General features: G+C 50.8%; 2 protein-coding genes across 3 annotated transcripts; one reads left to right on the forward strand and one right to left on the reverse strand.

The window, feature by feature from the left end:
* The first annotated feature begins 3,987 nt into the window (after positions 1 to 3,987).
* FOXO4 (forkhead box O4) lies at positions 3,988 to 11,262 on the forward strand. 2 transcript variants are annotated; one of them, XM_006076372.3, is made up of 4 exons: positions 3,988 to 4,915; positions 8,432 to 9,136; positions 9,285 to 9,497; positions 9,822 to 11,262. In XM_006076372.3, exons 1-4 carry the CDS (start codon positions 4,451 to 4,453, stop codon positions 9,900 to 9,902), a joined length of 1,464 nt encoding a protein of 487 aa, XP_006076434.2. In that variant the 5' UTR covers positions 3,988 to 4,450; the 3' UTR covers positions 9,903 to 11,262. The 2 variants fall into 2 exon arrangements, with proteins under 2 accessions (XP_006076434.2, XP_006076433.1); XM_006076371.3 differs by having other exon boundaries at positions 3,989 to 4,915; positions 8,432 to 9,497.
* A 433-nt stretch (positions 11,263 to 11,695) lies between these two features.
* Positions 11,696 to 14,053, reverse strand: CXHXorf65 (chromosome X CXorf65 homolog). The gene is made up of 6 exons (XM_006076367.3): positions 13,571 to 14,053; positions 13,364 to 13,450; positions 13,016 to 13,150; positions 12,620 to 12,688; positions 12,038 to 12,144; positions 11,696 to 11,820 (listed from the first exon to the last, which is right to left on the reverse strand). Exons 1-6 carry the CDS (start codon positions 13,593 to 13,595, stop codon positions 11,698 to 11,700), a joined length of 546 nt encoding a protein of 181 aa, XP_006076429.1. The 5' UTR covers positions 13,596 to 14,053; the 3' UTR covers positions 11,696 to 11,697.
* Between the last annotated feature and the right edge of the window lie 101 nt (positions 14,054 to 14,154).

Here is a 14,154-nt window from a genome sequence, read left to right on the forward strand (position 1 = left end):
TAGAGCTCTTCTCACTACATCAGACTGACTTCCAGGTTTGGAAAGGACTGAAAGCTGCCTCAATCTTAGTAGTAGTGCCAACTCAAATCTACTTGGGGCTAAATCTTAGGATTTTAGTCTGGGGTGTACTTTATGCAAAAGCACGTAGCCTAGTGTCTGGAAATGTAGGCTCTTACGAAATGTTTATTAACTAAAAAGATTTTTAAAAACAACGACAGGGTTGGGAGGGTGTTGCTGGCTTCTAAGAGAAGAACATGAAATCTTTCACAGAAACACATAAAGAAGGACTTAGGGAAGAGGGTTACAAAAACGTGTATGTTCCATACTCGTCCGTGAAGACCAGGGACAAGCTGAGATTCTTTGAGCTTTCTCGTTATTTTTGTTAACCCCTGCATCTTTCACTATAGGTAATAGCAAAAGTCCTGTGCAAATCTTAGATAGGAGGGGTTTTTTCCAAAGCTGGGTATGGTAAGAAGAAGTGGGGAAATGTTTATCTCAATTCGGATGAATAAAGCCGGTTTGGCAGCAGGCTTGAGGGGTGGCACCCAGGTAGAAGAGTTGGTGGTAGCGGTGAAAGAGGCAAGAGAGCCAAGCCCTTTGACAATCAAGAGGGAAAAAACAAGTGGGTAAAGGGGAGCCAGTTGAGATCATCAACTTTGGGCTTGCAACTGGGAAAAAGCCCTTCCCCACCCATATCCTGCCATATTTCTGTTCATAATTTATGACTATGCCAGTTTTCTGGGGACCTGGTGTTGGTCCTCTTTTTTTTTTTTTTTTTTTGACGTATAGTTGACTTACAATGTTGTGTTTAATTTCTGAAGTACAGCAAACTGACTCAGTTATACATGTATCTATTTTTTTCATATTCTTTTCCATTATGGTTTATCACAGGATATTAAATATGGTTCCCTGTGCTATGCAGTAGGTCCTTGTTGTTTATCTATCCTGTATATAGTAGCTTGCATCTGTGTTGGTCTTCTATCCTGAAAGATGTCTCTTCTATTTTCCAAGGTTACCTTGTTAACTTTCTTTCTTGACTACTGCTGTGTATTCCAACACAGCAACAGTAATAAAGTGCATAACTCTGACCTCTCTAGATGCATGCTTTAAAGTCTTAGTGCTCTTACCATTCCATCGATCCTTCAGCTCACCCTCCCAAAGCATCTGGTCCGATGGTTTATGGTCATTTTCACCTGTCCAGAGTCCCAAGGTATACCCTCATCTTAACAGTCAATAAACATTTGTGGATTGATTGCAGAATTTGTACTCTAGTTGGGGAGAGAATATGCCCTCATGAAATGAAGAGCCATGTAACCACCAGCACAAAATGAAAGAATACAAACAGAGTTCATAGAGGCTTGGGAGGTGTAGAGTTGTTAAGTAATCTGTCAGGTTGGGTTAGTTGGGGAAAGTTTCCAAGGCGTGTAAGTTTTTAGACTTGAATTTGAAATTTAAGGTGATGGACATGAGTTGGTGGAGAGGTGGACATTTTCAAACAAATGCACAAAGGGAGATAATGCAAGATAACTCAAGCCAGGACAAGTGCCTGGCCCACCTTGCCATTTCCCTGTCTCAGCAGCTCTGCATGGTCTGCCACCACACCTGTTTCAGTTAGAAGAGAGCTCCTTGTGACCTAGTGCCCAAAAGGCTCCCCCCTCTACCAAATTCACTGTTTGTGCAGCCCTTACCAAATATCCCAGGCGTGGACAGGAAATGTCTGCAGTCATTGTGAGCAACTGTCTCCTATCTCTAGTCTGGACCTCAGGTGTGAATACACTGTCTTCTGTTTACCCCTTACATGACAAATGCATGTTGGAGTAAAAGAAGGTGGAAATATGTAGAACCAAATGGTTATGTTACCATGAGCAGACTAATATCACTTTGAAGGTCCAATGTGCTGTGGCCTCTGAGAAATTCTGGCTTGTATGGCCCTACAACCTTGATGGGAGGTAGGACTAGTCATCACAGTGCATGTATCAAGCCACACTGCCAATGGTGTAATTCTAGGCACTATACAGATAAGTTACATTACAGTCCCTATCCCTAGGAACTTTCTGTCTAAGGAAAAATGGGACATGGCTAGGCGGTAAATAAATATGATACATTTATTAAAACGTTCTCAAATGTACGAGTGCAATGTGATTTGATTCCTTATCTCATTCATTCGACCAACATTTATTGAATGTCTACTATGTGGGGTCGCAGAGATACATAAAACTTGTCTCTGCCATCAAGGAGTTCACAGTTTAGTGGAAGAGATACCTAAAAGCAAGGAATTACAGTATGATACAGTTTATGGTGTATAACATAAGCCTGCACAAAATGCTTGGGAATGCTTCCAGAAAAGGGAGAACTAATTATACCTAAGGGAGACCAGGAAGACTGAATAGGAGTTTTCCAGAATAAGAGACTTGGGGAAAGGATAATGAGAAGGAAAACATTCCAGGATGAGGAGGGAAAGGTATAAAAGGGTATGTATGATATTTCCAAGAAACAGTGCAAAACTCAGACTGATTGGAACTTAATGTGCCCAGTGAAAGAGAAAGCAGGAAAGGTAGCCTGAATCTGAAGAGCCCTGTATGCCTTGCTAAGGAGTTTGAACTTTATCGCATAGGGAATAGGGAAAATCAAAGGAAGTTTTAAGCAGGGAAATGCTAAGATCACATATAAGTGATACTTCAGTTCTCCTGCCTGCTAACTGTGTGACTTTGGGCAAGTCACTAAATCTCTGAGCATTAGTGTCCTTGTCTGTAAAATGGGTATAACAGGGGTATCTACCTCAGGGATGATTTGAGGAGTAAAGGAGCTAATGTACATAAAGCAATCAGCACACTGCCTGGCACATAATAAGTGCTCCATAAATTTTAGTTGTTATTACCAGGAGTGTTTCTTAGAAAAGTTATTTTGTTGACAGCAAAGAACATAAACAGCAGTTGGGAAAAACTTCATGGTAGGAGGTCGGCTTAAGGCGATACTGCAATTTAATCCACTGATAAATAAGATTTTGAACTGGGATTTGGATGTGGGAGGTTAGGGAGATGAAAAGACGAAGGGTAAGTCTAGCTTAGGAGACCGGGTACATTAGGACAACCATTAACCAAATTCAGAGATAAGAGTATCCAGAGGATAGGAGTGTGGGCGCAAGAACAGATAATGAGTTCTGTTTGGAACCTGTTGAATGAGAAGTGAAGCCGCCGAGGATGGGAACCTGGAGAATATCAATATTTGAGAAGAGGCCAGAAGAGTCAGTGGAGAAAACTGATTGGTCAGCAACCGCACTATCGGTGGGAACTGCGTATGCCGACTGGAGGGCGGTAGGGGAGACACTACGATCAGCTAACCACTCGTTTATATTCCCCAAGCCCTCTGACCAACTCCTCAACACTAAAACAACTCTATTTCCTCGTTAGTTCTTTGCTTCTTGTTTTTCGGTTTTCTGCTTCTTGCAGAGACCGCATTTTTTTTTTCCTTTTGCCCTCTTCTGACGGAAAGAGGGAACGGTCTAGCATCTCTCCACACGCTCATCTAGCGATCCTGAATCACTAGGGAGGAGGGAGGAAGGGGGTGGGGGAGGAAAATGATTTTCAACGAAAAGAAAAAGTCCGAGACCACCTCTAATAATAATAATTAATGTTCCCCCTCTCTATATCCTGCCACGCCGCTCTCCTGCCACCCTGATCGGGCTGACCGCGAAGTAGGACGGGAGATGTAGTCCCCATGCCGGACCAGGGTGGCACGACTAGAGAACTCGGTTTCCCAACCCGCTCTTCAGGCGCGTGCGCAGATGGCTGCCCTGGCGAGTGGTAAACAGAGACGTCAGGCGGGGGCCGCTGCTTGGAGCAAAACAAAAGGGAAACCCGGGGGGCGGGGGGTGGGGGGTTTGATAGGGGGATTGGTGCGGGAATTTGAGAGGCTGGGGCCGCGGAGACCTGGACCCGATAAAGAGGGGGGGGAGGGGAAAGGCGGGGGGAGAGGGAGTCAGGGGAGGGGCAAGTGACGCGAGGGAGCGGGGCGTGGGGGAGGGCAGTGATCCGGGTGGAGGAAATTCAGGAGGAGTGTCCGGGGGGCAGCAACTTAAAAGGGGGAGGGAACTGCGGCTAAAGAGGCGTTCTGTGATGGGAGAAAGATTTGTGAGGGGATACGGAGCCTCAGGTTTAAAAGAGCAGGAAGCTGAGAGGTTAGGAGAAAAGTGCCTTCGCTAGGCGGAGGTTACAGGTGGTGTCTCAGAAAGAGCTCCGAGGCTGCAGCCTGTAGCAGAGAAGAAACGGAGAACTGTGTGCAAGGGACAGCTTAGGATCAAGCATCCAGGGGTGAGGGGAAGTTCGAGACTTTCTGAGGACTGGCAGGAATGTGCCCCCTGGCCCTCGTTGCTTCCCCCCTGAGGGGAGGCATCGCTAGGGACTGTGGCAGGCTCCTCTGAACGCTGAGCGGCGGAGGTCCAACTTCACGTATGGATCCAGTAAATGAGAATTCAGCCAGAGAGGCTGCCGCGATCGTAGACCTCGATCCCGACTTCGAACCCCAGAGCCGTCCCCGCTCCTGCACCTGGCCCCTTCCCCGACCAGAGCTCGCTCCCGAGCCGTCCGAGCCGTCCGAGGTGGAGTCAGGTCTGGGAGAGAAGGTACACCCGGAGGGGCGCTCGGACGGGCGCACCCAGCCGACCCTGTTGCCCGCCAGGCTCCCAGACTCGGCAGGGGGTCCCCAGCCCGGGATCCTGGGGGCTGTAACAGGTCCTCGGAAGGGAGGCTCCCGCCGGAATGCCTGGGGAAATCAGTCATATGCAGAACTCATCAGCCAGGCCATTGAAAGCGCCCCCGAGAAGCGACTGACACTGGCCCAGATCTATGAGTGGATGGTCCGCACGGTGCCCTACTTCAAGGACAAGGGTGACAGCAACAGCTCAGCAGGATGGAAGGTAACTATGACCCCCCTCAATACCTATCTGCCCCTGGTTCCCACCCGTCTCCTTACTTCTACTCTGCCTCCCCTTTTATACCCCTACCCCAGAGATCCACCTTCCGCGGTCAATTAGACAAGCGTTTACTTAGGACATAGTATATGCTGCTAGGTGCTTGATGCTGAAGGATCACAATGAATAAGACATTGTCCTTGCCCTGGAGAAAACTGAATTCTCTGCTCACTGCTCAACACTCCCAGCACTTTGGCTTGGGCTGCCCAAAACACTTATCCCCACAGAGAAGTCTTTATCCTATGTACAGCGGGAACTGTGTGGATTCCCTGCAGGAACCTAGCCTTCCCTCCTCCCCCACTTCCCACCCCAACACCTTTTCTCCCATTCCTGTGGGATTACTTGGATTCCCTGCTTGCCTCCCAGTACCTCAGGGTAGAAGTACTGTTCTAGGATTCTGCTACCCAAGAAGATGGAATGAATTGGCGAAAGGTAAAGAGTGATACCCCCGTGGGAAGGAAGTGGATCTGACACACTAAGAGAAAAAAAAAAAGGAGGGGTTGCCTCAGTTTACCCTATATAATGCTGAGAAACTCTCCCTAGTCAGGAGCTATCCAAGTTGTGGGGGGAAGTTTTCATTTGCTGTTGAGGAATATTCATGGGAAAAAATAGGGCTCTGACTTTAGAACATAAGGTCGGGGGTTCCCTTGGCTTCCCATGAGGAAACTGCGAGGAGGGATTGCACTAGATGCTCCGAAAGATTGTCCTGAGAAATATGGGACTCACAAAGTTAGGGAGCTTCAACTCCTACTGACGCCTTGTACTCCAGTAGGTGGTGAGACCAGCGTGCAAGGAAATACGGAAGGTTGAGTGAGCAGAGGGTCTTCTTCTAGGTATAAGACATCGAGGGATTGAGTCTGCAGTATCCCTTGGGGTTGGGCAGAAAAGAAAGCAAGACAGCTGACTGAGACCCTTGGCACTATTTCTGGGTAGACTGCCACGCCACAGTCGCAGCTCATAAAGAGCTCCCCTCCTTGGACCCAGCCTGCACAGCTGTTTTTCTTTTCCCTTAGGTTCATTTTCCAGGGTAGAAGAAATAATCATGAGTTGTTAGTTATGCTGTGGGAGTGTAGTCCCTCCTTAGAATTTACACTTATATTGGGTTTTCTTCATTTACAAAGTAGTTAAAAATTTTAATCTTCACAGCAGTTCTGAGATTCCACATGTTATGTATTAGGAAACTAAGGTATAGAATGGTTGGGAAACTTGCCAAAATCGATAGAATGAGGACTTGAACTCAGGTCTAACTATAAATCATATACTCTATCTGCTAATCCACGCTGCCATGGAATGATGGCAAAGCCAAATCAGGCCGAGTCTGGAGCCTGCAAGGCTCTCACCCCTCACTCCCTACCCCCAAGCCTGAGCTGGCTTCCCTGGTGATATGCCAAGGTTACCACCACCCCACCAGGGGGCGGCACTCACTTAGAACAAGAAGGCGTAATTTAGGTGGCTTGGGGAGCAACCAGCAGGTGCCCTCCTTCCAAGAGGTAAAAACGGTAGGCTTCTAGGGAGCCAACCTCTCCAAGTAAGAGGCTGTAGGAGGTAGTAATTCCAAGGGCTAAAGAAGAGGGGATGAGCAAATGGCACTCATGGGTACCGAGTATAGGGAAGGGAATGAACCTTCTCAGTAGACCCAGAGTTAGAAGTTGGAAAAGCAGGGGGGAGTGGGGAGGGGGTAGAAATCACAGTGCCAGAAGTAACTGTGGCTCTTAGTTACTAAGAGCCCAGGCTGGATGGACAAGTGTGATTCCCTGAAGGAACCCAAAACATTAGTGCGGCCAGAGTAGTTGGAGTGCTGTTACTGCAGGGTCCCAGGGAGACAAGGAGTTCTTCGCTAGAGAGCCCTGGAGCAAGAGGCCACTTAAGAATATTTTCCCAGGCAAAGGCTCTCCTTATCTAGAGCATCTGGCTGAAACACATGAAGTGATTTCTGACTGTCCATAGCCTTAGCCTCCTAGTTGCTCCAAGGCCTCTGGGCTCTTCCCAAGTTTCTAAACACTAAAGAGCTTCATGTGGGAGGTCAAATGCCCCTAAGTTTAGAGTTCCTATGCAGAAATTCCTGACGAGAAGTGGGGAAAAGGAGGTAAGAAAGAGAAGGGAGGTTCCTGAGGGGTGGGGGTGGGGTGGGGGTGGGGTGGTGCGGGGGTGGTGGGGTGGGGGGTGGGGGGTGAGGGGGTGGGGGAGGCCCTGCGGATACAAAGGGATGGTGCAACTAGCCTGGAGCAGCCAGTAGAAATAAGCTGCTCTAGGGGTTCAAGAAGCTGCCAATCTCAGCTCCCTGGGCCCCTGGGAAAAAAACTTATCTCTAGCAGAATATCAGCAGCGAGGGAGGAAGGAAAAACAGAGCTTCTAGTACCCAAGGCACTCAAGAGCTGACGGAGCTTCAAGGGGAGATTCACCATTCTTCACCCAAGGGCCACCTGTCAATCAGGCAACAGATATTGATTACGTACTGGGAGCTTGGCACTCTGAGGGGGCCACTGCAGGAGGGCTGCCTACCTGGACAACATGTCCTGGCATTTACAATTGATAATACAAATTACTTGAAACTATAAACAACATAATATAGATTTGGGGAAATTTTGTGTGGAACAGATGAAAAATACTGAACAAGAAATCTGGCTGCAGAAGTCAAGCAACCACTTTAGGAAAGCGAAAGGACTGAAGGTTGATCTTGACAAGCTAGTAGAATTGAGAGGGGGTAGCTCCTTCTCCGGACAAGGAGGGAGGGAGGGAGGGAGGGGCCTGGTGTATTTGAGGCACAGGGAGAAGCCTGGCCAGAATGTAGTTGAGGGTGTGTGTCAAGGAATCTGGGAGGGGGGGGCAGTGGAAGGAATCAGAAAAAAAAAAAAAGGAAAAAGGAATCTGCAAATCCTGTAGAGTGCCAGGGCCCAAATGCCCTGTGTAGAGTGGAGCACCAGCCAGGCTAAGGTTCCAGCCCCTCAGCCTGTTCAGAAGACTGACTCAGGACAGGGTGGGTCTGTCCTGGGCTGCTGCTGTGCCACTGTCCTGTAAACTCCACCCAAGCTTGCACTCAAGGAAAGGGGTGGAGCTGTGGAATGCTCTTTCCCACTGGAGCCTAATTCTTGATGAACTAGGAGTGCGTCTTTCCAATGCTTACAAGCCCCAGGCAGCCCCCAGAGACTTGGGTCCGGTAGAGGGCTGTGAGCTTTTCAGGGGGAAGTGGGTGCAGCGCCCTGTGAATAGGTCGAGGCTCTGGTTGTCTCCCCGCCCTCTGTGCAGAGAGGTCTGGCCAAGAAGCTTGTCTTCAGGTGGGAATTGTGTGTGGTCTCCTCCCCTGCCACTACCTCCCACCCCTACTGTTGCCTGTTTTCCCCTCGAATTTGACTAACTTTGCATCTCCAGGACCGCCCCCCCACCCCGGCCACGCCCCAGTATCCTTTTTGACTGGACTGCTGACCACTGACCTCCCTTTCTTGTTGCCTCTGCCCGCTCCAGAATTCGATCCGCCACAACCTATCCCTGCATAGCAAGTTCATCAAGGTTCACAACGAGGCTACTGGCAAGAGCTCCTGGTGGATGCTGAATCCGGAGGGAGGCAAGAGCGGCAAGGCACCCCGCCGCCGGGCAGCTTCCATGGATAGCAGCAGCAGGCTGCTCCGGGGCCGCAGCAAAACCCCCAAGAAGAAACCAGCTGTGCTGCCCGCTCCACGTGAAGGTGCCACTCCAAGGAGCCCTGCTGGCCACTTTGCCAAGTGGTCAGGCAGCCCTTGCTCTCGAAACCGAGAGGAAGCCGATGCGTGGAGCACCTTCCGTCCACGAAGCAGTTCGAATGCCAGCACTGTCAGCACCCGGCCCTCCCCCAGGGAGCCGGAGCCTGAGGTGCTGGCAGAAGAGGAAATGCCAGCCTCAGCCAGTGGCTATGCAGGGGGTGTCCCTCCCACCCTGAAAGAAGATCTGGAGCTGTTAGATGGGCTCAATCTCACATCTCCCCACTCGCTGCTGTCTCGGAGCAGCCTCTCTGGCTTCTCTTTGCAGCATCCTGGGGTTCCGGGCCCCTTACACACCTACAGCACCTCTCTCTTCAGCCCAGCAGAGGGGCCCCTGTCAGCAGGAGAAGGGTGCTTCTCAAGCTCCCAGTCTTTGGAGGCTCTGCTCACCTCTGATACGCCACCACCTCCTGCCGATGTCCTCATGACCCAGGTAGATCCCATTCTGTCCCAGGCTCCAACACTTCTGCTGCTGGGGGGGATACCTTCCTCCAGTAAGCTAGGCACGGGGGGTGGCCTGTGTCCTAAACCCCTAGAGGCTGCAGGCCCCAGCGGTCTGGTTCCCACCCTCCCGATGATAGCACCAGCACCACCTCCAGTCATGGCGGGGGCTCCGGTCCCCAAGCCCCTGGGGGCTCCTGTGCTCACACCTCCTACTGAAGCTCCAAGCCACGACCGAATGCCTCAGGATCTTGATCTCGACATATACATGGAGAACCTGGAGTGTGACATGGATAACATCATCAATGACCTCATGGATGGGGACGAAGGACTGGACTTCAACTTTGAGCCAGGTATGGCCCATCTTAGTCATGACAGCATCTCACAACCTATTCCTGTTCCTAGGTGTCCAGCTAGTCCTGTGATCTAGCAAGGGGAAGATTGAGAACAAGGGGTAGCTGGAGGTCCCAGGGAATTAGAGGGAGGACGTCCCATTAGAGTGGCATAGTTTCCAGATGGGACCTCCAAGGCCCCTCAGCAGCGCTCACCGCTACACGGAAGCACGGGAGAGATGGGGGAGGGGCTGTCTGTTTTCCTTAATGTGGTTCTTGCTGATGGAAAGTTGTCATGCCCCCAGATGAGCCTCTGACCTTGTCCTCTGTTTTTTCTTCCCACAGATCCCTGAGCCATGGCTGGAAGCTTCATTCCCTGCTTCAGAGACAGAACCAGGCGTGCCCATATCCACTCTTTACCCTTGACCCCTCCCAGGGAATTTGGGACCCTGCTTTAGAGCTAGAGTAGGGTCTGCTCACCTGGGTACTAAGAAAATTATAAAGATATAGCTGGGGGGTGGGGAGGGAGAGGGGAGGGGAAGGGGAGAGGGTTTATTCTCACTGTGCCAATTAGGGAGCCATCCTCGGCTCCCCACCCCACGCATTCCCACCCCATAGATTTTGTAGCATGGGCGGGCAATACTGTTGGAAATGTGAAGTCACCAGTGGCCTTACCCCTGCCTTTGGGAGCAGGATTTTTTGTAGAGTCTTATCTGAGCTGATCCAGGCTGGATTGAGCTTGAGATTTTTATTCAGTGGCCTCTTGGGCCAGTGGTGTGGGATTGGGGGTGTAACAGGGATCTGGAAGGGCCAAGGTATGAAGCCTGGAGTGGCTGTGGCTCACCAAGCCAAATCACCCTTGGAAGACTACAGATAACAGAAAGGCTTTTTGTAAACCTTTAAAGAAATATAAACACGTAATAGGGAGATGTTTAACAGTGGCAAGGTGTTAGTGATGGGGAGAATGTTTTTTTTCTTTTTGGAAGGCTTTGCCATAGTCACCTGATGCAAACACTACAGATATTATTCCTGGAAACACGGGGGAGACAGGGGAGAGAACCCTAGGCCTGCAGAGAGCAGGGGGCAAAGGGAAGAGCTCCCATGAGGACCAGGTCTAGAACATGGTCTGCGCTGAACTAGCTTGGAGTTTCCCTGAGGAAAAGCTAAGCCAGGTGCCTTCATCCTGTCACCTTGTGCCTGGGAGTGTGTGGTGGTGGGGTGCAGCCACACTCTCTCATGACCCCTTGTGGGTTAGTGCTATGGTGGGAGAGTGCAGTTTAGGGCCTGGAATGAGTCTGTGGCCTGGGAAGGGGATGGGAGGGGGGAGAAGAGAAGGAGGGAAGGATTTAGGGTGGTAAAGTTAGGCACAGAGACCTCCCTGTTCCAGGCCCCAGACAGCTGTCCCTGCCCTTCTTCCCCTTGCCTGACTGCAGGGGTTATGGGGAAGTGTGTGTGGTGGCAGGCAGGGGGAGGGGCAGAACAGGGAAGGGGGAGCTGGGGAGCTTGGCTGAGGGTCTGGGAAATGAGCAGGGATGGAGGAGAATGTAGATCAGGTTTACTAGCACCTGCTAGGGAAGGCCATCTGGGGCTCATTCTCCACCCTAGCCCCCAAAGCAGTCCCTCCCCCAGTCCTCTTTGCATTGTCCCCTCCCCCGCCCCTGCTGTGGGTTCCCATCATTTCCTGTGTCAGCGCCTGGCCTACCCAGATTGTTTCGTGTGCTAGATTGGAGTGGGGAAGTGTGTCAAATCAATAAATGAATTAATTCAATAAATGCCTATAACCAGCTCTGGTTTCTGCTGCCTCTCTGTTCCCCTGTGGATAAGGAAGGAGCCGGGATAGGGACTGCCCAGAGGCAGACTGGTGGGGGGCAGGGGAATTTCAGCCGGGGACTTGGTGGAGTACGGTGGGGGAGGGAAGATGCCCATCCCATCACCTAACCCCAGCAGGAGTAGGCGGGCTGTGATAGGCCTCCCAAGGGGAGGTTGTCTGGTCAGAAAAGACCCCACCCCCTACTCTGTCCCTCAAAGGCTTATTGTACTACACTTCGCTGCCTTTCCTCACCCCCCACCCATGTGCTTGCCCCTGCCCTCTCCTGCTCCTACGGATCCTGAGAGCCTCCACAATGCCTGGGGCAGATTTAAGCCTTGGTGTCGATATTGGGAGAAGTCTTTCTTGAAAGAAGGAACCTCACATTAAATGCCAGTGATTTCATTGCAGCTCTCACTTGGTCACTTTATTTTGTTCGCGATGTTTATCCTTCCTACTGACCAAGTCCGCTCTGGTCTTCAAGACGGGAGCCCTGGGAGTGGTCCCCTCTTCATCTGATCGTCCTGATGATTTGGACTGGAAAAGGAAAGGGTCAGTAAGTAAAAAGGCCCCTGCAGAGAAGTTTTCTACAAACTAGGGCCAAAGGCAGGACCAAAGAGGTGAGAGGCAGATCTTGGGCATGAATGTTGGATTTGGGAAGGAAATTCACCCCAGAGAGCCGGGGCAGAGGAGCCTTCAGTAGACAGGTGGGGAAAGGAGGCTCCTGGGACAGACCATGTTTGGTAAGGCTTACTGTGAGGTTCACAGAGGATTCAATTGGAACGACTTTCTTGGCTTCTTGGATTCTAAGCATTTTCATTCGACTCCTCTCCAGGAGGTCACATTGTGTACGCAAGGCATCTAGGAACCAGGGAAAGTCACCCCCCCCCCAACACACACACACACCTGTGAGTACTAGAGACCTTCCCTACCCATCCTGGCCCTTCCATCATTCACAGGATCACTTGGAGTAACCGGGCCTAAAGCTAGGCTGAGAAGTAACCCAACGGTGCCTAAGCTTTACTCTTTTCAGTGGGAATCAGGACACCAAGATTCTAAAAGCAGAAGATGAAGGGAAAGATGGGAATGAGATGGTGGGGATAGGGAGATGTACTGAGAAGATGGCTGAGAAATGGCAAGGAGGAGTGAGTGAGACACACACATCCACCTGGTTTGAGCCAAGCACCACTCCTGAAGTGGACCTAGACTCTAGACCCCTTTACCTAGGATCCTGTGATCCTACCTGACAGACTACACCAGCCCCAGCCTATATTCTCAATCACCCAGCTGAATCCAGTACCCTCCACGTTCTTCCTTCCTCCATCATGCTGCTTACCAATAAGCTTGGGTTCTGGGTTCTCCAAGAGGGGCACAAATGCTTTGTAGGCACTCTCAACTGTAGTTCCTGTGAATACAGTAGTGCAGTACACCCAGCCCCGTCACCCAGCCTCTCTCTTCCAAAGCCCAAAGTTTCAGGACCCTAATACTCCATACTACCTTGGGCTGGTGTAACTTATTTCCTCCCCTCGGGTCCACCCCTCAGCCAGGTCGGGGTGGGGGTTGGGGGCACAGAATGTGCTAATTTAACCATTGTCATGAAGGCAATGCTCTTAGGCTTGACTAGAGACAGTCAATTTGGATCTGGTCGAAGGGGCCCTTATTTGAAGGATTGGATTCACAGTCCAGCTTTGGGGCCTTGCTCTATCTCTGGGGAATGCTCCCAAGTCTCTACCTGGTGCCCCACGCTCCACCTTACAAATGTAGTAGGTGTTTCGAGCTGTAAGGAATTTGTTGGCAAAGTCTCCAGGAGTCTTCATTAGAAAAAACAACTTCATTGTCCCTGTTTCATCACATAAATCGGTGGTTTCTGGAGGGAGGCCACAGAGTAATTAAGGCAGCTAAGGAAGGGGAGCGGGAGCAAAAGGGGCCAGTGATCCTATCCAGAACAGGCTGAGGAAGCTGCAGGGATTCAAGGAGCTCTCTTCTTGCCACCAGGAGGACTTGGGGGCTCGAAGTAGTAGGCTTGATGACCCTACTACTTCAGACCCTTGGCCATGAGTCCCCTCCCCACACTCCTCACCTGTTGTAGGCAACCCCACTTTACAGCGGGCATAATGCAGCAGCAGAAGGACAGAACAGTTAGTATTGGCCAGAAACTTCTGATTATCTGAGAAGAGACGGGATGGGGCATGTGGCCCTTCCCCAGTTACACCATCCCTGTGCCCTCCACTGCCCCTCCAACACCCCCAACCCTACACATAGACTCCAGCTCTGTGATACCCCTCACCTCCATGTTTGATAAAGATGAACATGCTCTCAAGATCTTCTCACTCTTCAAAGAGAGCCTTGATATGTCATGGCAGAAGGAGGGTGTCCTAGAGGCCTTGAGGGGCCAAGTGGACCCATAAGATCAGGGGGCTGGAGAGGCAGATGGATTACATTGACTGAGGAGGCCCAGACTGGGCAGACAGGAGAGAGCTATGGGCAGTTGTGGATAGCCAACATCCCTAGGGGTGGGGCCTGAGGCTGCAGCTGAGGGATTATGAGGTCAGAAGTGCTATGTGTGGCAGAAGGTGGAGGAAGGCTAAGGGGAGAAGAACCTGGGTAGGGTCTATAAAAATGTGTTGAAAATGGGGGCAATGACAATAACCAAAGAAAATCAGGGCAGCATGGTAAATCTTACTCTAAAATGGGCCCCAGAAAGAGTGTAGGACACCTAGAGTGAAGTCTGTTTCTGGAGCAGCTCCTTCCTAGGGAATTTGTAGAGCCGTTGCTGCCGTGGCAGAGCCCATGGCTCCTGTTTTGTGCCCTCAGTACTGTGCCTCCCACCCTCATTGGATCCCACGTTTCCCTTGTTCCCCACCCCAACAA

Source organism: Bubalus bubalis, chromosome X (genome assembly GCF_019923935.1).
Source record: "Bubalus bubalis isolate 160015118507 breed Murrah chromosome X, NDDB_SH_1, whole genome shotgun sequence".
NCBI classification, from domain to species: domain Eukaryota; kingdom Metazoa; phylum Chordata; class Mammalia; order Artiodactyla; family Bovidae; genus Bubalus; species Bubalus bubalis.